Source organism: Hyla sarda, chromosome 2 (assembly GCF_029499605.1).
Source record: "Hyla sarda isolate aHylSar1 chromosome 2, aHylSar1.hap1, whole genome shotgun sequence".
NCBI lineage: Eukaryota > Metazoa > Chordata > Amphibia > Anura > Hylidae > Hyla > Hyla sarda.
The window spans coordinates 420,494,970-420,502,379 of record NC_079190.1 but is presented as its reverse complement, the minus strand read 5'-3'; the positions used below and the strand labels follow the sequence as shown (position 1 = coordinate 420,502,379).

General features: G+C 42.3%; 1 protein-coding gene across 1 annotated transcript in view; it reads left to right on the top strand.

Annotated features, from left to right (window-relative positions):
* Positions 1-6,329, top strand: part of ATP6AP2 (ATPase H+ transporting accessory protein 2) — a 27,566-nt gene extending 21,237 nt beyond the window's left edge. Inside the window, exons 7-9 of the mRNA XM_056558896.1 lie at positions 1,251-1,400; positions 2,579-2,698; positions 5,098-6,329. Of these exons, the coding sequence (XP_056414871.1) occupies positions 1,251-1,400; positions 2,579-2,698; positions 5,098-5,292 (465 nt within the window). The 3' untranslated portion in view covers positions 5,293-6,329. The remainder of the gene's footprint in view (positions 1-1,250; positions 1,401-2,578; positions 2,699-5,097) is intronic.
* The last annotated feature ends 1,081 nt before the right edge of the window (positions 6,330-7,410 follow it).

Genomic DNA, 7,410 nt, shown 5'->3' with positions numbered 1-7,410 from the left:
CAGACACATGAGGTCTAGCATTGTCTTGCATTAGGAGGAACCCAGGGCCAACCGCATCAGCATATGGTCTCACAAGGGCTCTGAGGATCTCATCTCGGTACCTAATGGCTACCTCTGGCAAGCACATGGAGGGCTGTGCGGCCCCCCAAAGAAATGGCACACCACACCATTACTGACCCACCGCCAAACCGGTCCTGCTGGAGGATGTTGCAGGCAGCAGAATGTTCTCCACGGCGTCTCCAGACTCTGTCACATGTGCTCAGTGTAAACCTGCTTTCACCTGTGAAGAGCACAGGGCGCCAGTGGCGTATTTGCCAATCTTGGTGTTCTCTGGCAAATGCCAAACGTTCTGCACGAGGTTGGGCTGTAAGAACAACCCCCGCCTGTGGATGTCAGGCCCTCATACCACCCTCATGGGGTCTGTTTCTGTCCATTTGAGTGGACACATGCACATTTGTGGCCTGCTGGAGGTCATTTTGCAGGGCTGACAGTGCTGCTCCTTGCACAAAGGCGGAGGTAGTGGTCCTGTTGCTGGGTTGTTGCCCTCCTACGGCCTCCTCCACATATCCTGATGTACTGGCCTGTCTCCTAGTAGCGCCTCCATGCTCTGGACACTACACTGACAGACACAGCAAACCTTCTTGCCACAGCTCGCATTGATGTGCCATCCTGGATGAGCTGCCCTACCTGAGCCACTTGTATGGGTTGTAGACTCCGACTCATGCTACAACTAGAGTGAAAGCACCGCCAGCATTCAAAAGTGACCAAAACCTCAGCCAGGAAGCATAGGAACTGAGAAGTGGTCTGTGATCCCCCATCTGCAGAACCACTCCTTTATTGGGGGTGTCTTGCTAATTGCCTATAATTTCCCCCTCATGTCTGTTCCATTTGCACAACAGCATGTGAAATTGATTGTCAATCAGTGTTGCTTCCTGAGTGGACAGTGTGATTTCACAGAAGTGTCATTGACTAGGAGTTACATTGTGGTGTTTTATATATTTTTTTGAGCAGTGTATCTCTACCTAATTGTGTATATGGAGAAGTCGGACATATTCCTGTTTTTACAGATTTCTCTAAAACATTGTAATGTTACAGTAAACCATAGTTTGCCTGTCCCTGTTTCTGATGACAGGTTCTCGCATACACACATACCTGATGTATAATATCTATATGATGACCTTGCATTATTCACATATACATTGAGAACCCATTATTTCTGTATCAATAAATAACTTTGTTTTCTATAACAGCTTTCCCGGCATAAGCATCTTGCTAAAGATAATGTCCCGGATATTTATGCCTTGGAGTTTACTGGTTTAGAAGAGATCAAGAAACGGTATGGTGAGGACTCTGTGAAGTTTAAGGATGCAACCAGAATTCTTTCAGAATGTCTACAGAAAGTAAGCAACACTGTGCTTTTCACTAAGCAAGGACCCTAGCATTAAAACGAATGTTCAGGCCACTAAATTCTCTTGCAATTAGTTGGCTCCTCTAATATAAACCATTAGGTACACGTTAGAGCCCTGTGCAGGACTGGTTTTTCAATCTCGCTCGCGATGACTTTTTTGACCAATCCCTCCCACTAAAATGTTTGTCAAATCCTGCCTGCTCCCGCTAACATAGGAATGTACTGACACTAGGGTGCAATGCTCTGCACATACTCCCCATGTATACATGTTGTACACACTAGGGATCGACCGATATAGTTTTTTTTTAGGACCGATACTCTGTGAACGTTAGGGCCGATAACCGATAACTTATACCGGAATTTCGGTATAAGTTAACGGCTATTTTAAAATATGCAATTTGGACTTAAGTATTTTTTTTTTTTTTTTTTATTCTACCTGTACATTATCAACTGTGCAATTTGCAGACATTTACGCACGCAGCAATACCACATGCTTTTTAATTTTTTTTTTTTACTTTGCTCTGTCTACGGTCTCCATACCCCCCATGTGCAGAGCAGACTGCAGGCACGCCTGGAGGCCCTGGGTGGATCGCCGACCGCCAGAGCTGCAGCACAGCACACAGTGTGTGTGCGCTGTGTATAGATTGCATTTTTACATACCAGAGGGGCCCGGGCAGAGGCGGCAGCAGCAAAAAATTGAAGTGGAGGATTACCTCCAGGGCAGGCAGGCTGAGCGGGGGGGAAGGAATGGTCCCGACACAGATGAAATGGCGGCAATTACGTCAGCGGCGGGGGAGGAGACAGTTAGGAGGAGGAGCAGCAGCCCCACCCTGGTGAGTGATTGGTGAATATACTCAGAGGATGGGGCTGCCGCTGGGTCACTGAGGCTCCTGCAGGATTTTGTGGGACCTGCAGGTTTTGGGTTTGGTCCGGCGGAATCCCAGTGCAGGGCTCTAGTACACATCCATGTCTCCTGTAACATCCCTAACCCAAAATATAAACACAACCTGATCATGTATGACAAATGAATGAAGCGTGAGATTTATGGTCACTGGCAATATGTTTTGCTTTACCTAGGAATCAAACAAGTTTCTGCTTCTAGGTACTTGTTCAGTACATGATTAAAAGAGAAAAGATTTCCAAATGCTGACATCTTATTCATTGTTGTAGTTTGCAGATGACATGCACAGTATTTATGGGGGAAATGCTATTGTGGAAGTTGTCACAGTGGAAACATTTGAGACTCCTCTGACAAGAAAGAGCCGTTCTATTCTGGAAACTGCAACTGCTGTAAGTACTTATATAGACACTGTCCTTTAAATAAACTTTGCATAGAACATAAGTAAAGGCAAATATAAGAAACTATGTAATAGATCATCTTAGACAAGAATGCATTTTTTTCTCCTGTTATCAAATTCCCTCTGCGGCTCCAGCTCTGCTTTGTCCTGGGTCTGCAAGACAAGAAATACATGTCTTTGGCGGGGCACGGAAGGAGATAGGAGTGGAAGTGCTTGTGAACTACCAGTCTGTCATCCCAGGGCTTAAAGGGGTACTCCACCCCTATACATCTTATCCCCTATCCAAAGGCGGTACCCCTGTAATCTCCCTGATGCACCCTGCATTCGTTTACAGTGCCAGGTACAGTGCTGGAGCCTCTGCCCCGCAACGCCAGTCATCCGGCAGGGAGCAAAGTTTGCTTTGTGCACCAGATGTCTGGGGGGTCGCAGTGGGACCCCCGCGATCAGACATCTTATCTCCTATCCTTTAGATAGGGGATAAGATGTCTAGGGGCGGAGTAACCCTTTTAACCCCTTAACGACGCAGGACGTATATTTACGCATCATATCGCGTCGGTCCCGGCGGTAATCAACGGCCGGGACCCGCGGCTAATACCACACATCGCCGATCGCGGCGATGTGCGGTATTAACCCTTTAGAAGCGGCGGTCAAAGCTGACCGCCGCTTCTAAAGTGAAAGTGAAAGTGACCCGGCTGCTCAGTCGGGCTGTTCGGGACCGCCGCGGTGAAATCGCGGCGTCCCGAACAGCTGATCGGACACCGGGAGGGCTCTTACCTGCCTCCCCGGTGTCCGATCGACGAATGACTGCTCCGTGCCTGAGATCCAGGCAGGAGCAGTCAAGCGCCGATAATGCTGATCACAGGCGTGTTAATGCACGCCAGTGATCAGCATTAGAGATCAGTGTGTGCAGTGTTATAGGTCCCTATGGGACCTATAACACTGCAAAAAAAATGTAAAAAAAAAGTGTTAATAAAGGTCATTTAACCCCTTCCCTAATAAAAGTTTGAATCACCCCCCTTTTCCCATAAAAAAAATAAAACAGTGTAAAAAAAATAAAAAATAAACATATGTGGTATCGCCGCGTGCGTAAATGTCCGAACTATAAAAATATATCATTAATTAAGCCGTACGGTCAATGGCGTACGCGCAAAAAAATTCCAAAGTCCAAAAAAGCGTATTTTGGTCACTTTTTATATCATTAAAAAATGAATAAAAAGTGATCAAAAAGTCCGATCAAAACAAAAATCATACCAATAAAAACTTCAGATCACGGCGCAAAAAATGAGTCCTCATACCACCCCATACGTGGAAAAATAAAAAAGTTATAGGGGTCAGAAGATGACATTTTTAAACGTATAAATTTTCCTGCATGTAGTTATGATTTTTTCCAGAAGTGCGACAAAATCAAACCTATATAAGTAGGGTATCATTTTAACCGTATGGACCTACAGAATAATGATAAGGTGTAATTTTTACCGAAATATGCACTGCGTAGAAACGAAAGCCCCCAAAATTTACAAAATGGCGTTTTTTTTTTCGATTTTGTCGCACAATGATTTTTTTTTCCGTTTCGCCGTGCATTTTTGGGTAAAATGACTGTCACTGCAAAGTAGAATTGGCGATGCAAAAAATAAGCCATAATATGGATTTTTAGGTGGAAAATTGAAAGGGTTATGATTTTTAAAAGGTAAGGAGGAAAAAACGAAAGTGCAAAAACGGAAAAACCCTGAGTCCTTAAGGGGTTAATACACAGTTTAGACTGCTGCTGAGATATAGAAGTGTAGTATCTCTTCTGTGTATGGCAGACGCCATAGACATGAGGCTCCACCCACCAGCTCTGGGAGAACTGAAAACTAGAAATGAAGCCTGCAGAGAAGAAATCTGCTAAAATATCATATACAAGTAATAGAATGACCAGGAATAGTGCTGCTTCTCATGTACACACACCCATTATCCTAAAATGACAGATACCCTTTAAGGACATTTTATTTCATGCTGCGATGCGTTGCTGGCAGTCACAAGAGGGACTGCAGAGAGCTCCTGGTTGCGGCTGGGTAGCGCTGTGTGTACTCAGGTGTGGAGGAGTTCCCACTGTAGAAATCCACCACTAAGAGTGGACACAGAGTTACCCGGCCGCAGCCAGGAGCTCACTCTGCAGTCCCTTTTTGTAACTGCAGTCAGCGCATCCCGGGCATAAATTACGCTGCAGATATGCCCCGCGTGACCTTAAATGTGTAATATTGTAGAAACTTGTTCCATTGTCTGAGTCATTTAGTACACTGGGCCAGTGTGAACAAAAAACCATCCTTGTACAGCAGTGTAACTTGGTTATGTAGATAGCACTTGTATGTTTTCTCATTATTAACAAAGCATATTGTTTTGTCTGCTCAGACCGCTCCCACCAATCCATACAACCTGGCTTATGACTATAACTTTGACTACGCTGTCATCTTCAACATCATCTTGTGGATTATGATTGGTCTGGCTCTTGCTGTTATTGCAATCTCATACAATCTCTGGAACATGGACCCTGGCTACGACAGTATCATCTACAGAATGACCAACCAGAAGATCCGGATGGACTAATAAGATGTAGTAAATTACTTCAACATAACTGGTTTCTTTGGTTATTTTTTGTTTCCTAAAATTGTCAATATGTAAGAAGGTGAGAACCTAATTCTACCTATAGTGACGTAATAAATATATAGTTAAACATCTTTTTGCGAAAAAGTGTGTGTGTGTGTGTATATATACTTTTTTTTTTTCCTAAAAAAAGATTTTTTAACTATAATTTTTATTACGTCACTATGGGTAGAATTAGTTTCTCATATATATATTAAAAGGAAGCCGCTACTTTTTTCTTAATATGTGGCCCTTTAAGCCCTTCCCTGGTTCACTAGATTTGATTTGTCGTCATATGTAATTTTATTTATTAAATTATTTTAATCTTTCTCCTTCCACTAGAAAAGTGACCCCTTATGTTTAGTACTATAGAATTGTTAATACTCTATAACCCCTTTTAAGATATGAAAGCTGAGCTGTGATTGGTTGTTATTGGCAAAACAGACAGGTGTATGGAGACCACTTCATGTTGGCACATCCGCAGTTATGTTACGGTAACCACTCCATGTCATAATAGACCCCAATATGCATAATAGTGTTCCCCTTGAATATTATTGGTTTGGTGAATAAATACATTTGTTGATTTGTGTGTAAAGATAACCTTGTGCCTCTGTCAAATATCTGTATATTAGGAATACTGATGGCATTTCTCTCGTTTTCCTCTGGACATGGCTGTAAATGTTTTATTCTTCTGATGTAAATATATAGATATATATATATATAAAAAAAGACAGTAAATTCATTGCCCCGGTTGTTCTAATCCTGTTCTGTCTTGCTGTATTCTTTTCCCCATTGCTGTTGCTCAGTGCTGTGGTTAGTAGCCTTCCACCTTCCATTGATTCCAGAAGGCCAGCGAGGCCCCATTCCCACTTGTCTAGTGATCTGGCTCAGTTTCCATATGGCATTGTAGTAAAGCGTTGCAAGGAAACTGATGTTAAGTGCTGATCCTATTGTTTTAAAGGGGTACTCCCCTTGGTTAACGTGTTTTTTTTTTTTTTTTTTATCAACTAGTGCCAGAAAGTTAAACAGATTTGTAAATCACTTCTATTAAAAAAATCTTTATCCTTCCAGTACTTTTTAGGGGCTGTATACTACAGGGAAAAAAAAAATGCACTTCCTCTGATGTCATGACCACAGTGCTCTTTGCTGACATCTTTGTCCATTTTAGGAACTGTCCAGAGCAGGAAAAAAATCCCCATAGCAAACATATGCTGCTCTGGACAGTTCCTAAAATGGACAGCAGATTCATAGACCAATTGGACAGCAGAGAGCACTGTGGTCATGACATCAGAGGAAATGCATTTCTTTTTTGGATTTCTCTTTAATATACAACCCCTAATAACTACTGGAAGGAGTAAGATTTTTTTAATAGAAGTGATTTACAAATCTGTTTAACTTTTTGGCACCAGTAGATTTAAAAAAAATAAATAAACATTTCCATGGGGTACTCCCTTGGAAATCTTATTTTTTTTTTTTTTATCAACTGGTGCCAGAAAGTTGAACAGATTTGTAAATGACTTCTATTTAAAAATCTTAATCCCTCCAGTACTTAGCAGCTGCTGTATACTCAACAGGAAGTTAAGTTGTCATTTTCTGTCCGACCACACTACTTTCTGCTGACACTTCTGTCCATTTTAGGAACTGTCCGGAGCAGGCTAGGTTTGCTATTGGGATTTGTTTCTACTCTGGCCATTCCTAAAATGGACAGAAGTGTCAGCAAAAAAGCACGGTGGTCAGACAGAAAGGACATTCAAAAAGAAAAGCACTTCCTGTGTAGTATACAGCAGATGATAAGTACTGGAAGGATTAAGATTTTTAAATGGAAGTAATTTACAAATCTGTTTTAATTTTCTGGCACCAGTTGATTTAAATAAATAAATAAAAATAATCCATTGGAGTACCCCTTTAAACCCATCTGTGCATTTTATCAAGAATTGTGATAGTCTCTTCCTTTCGATAGGGGATAAGATGCCAGGGGCGGAGTACCCCTTTAACTACAGAATACACATAAGTGTGGCTGGAAATATAATAATATTTTGTGCCACACCTTTATTGAGAGCTCTGAGGCCAGCGATATCCCTC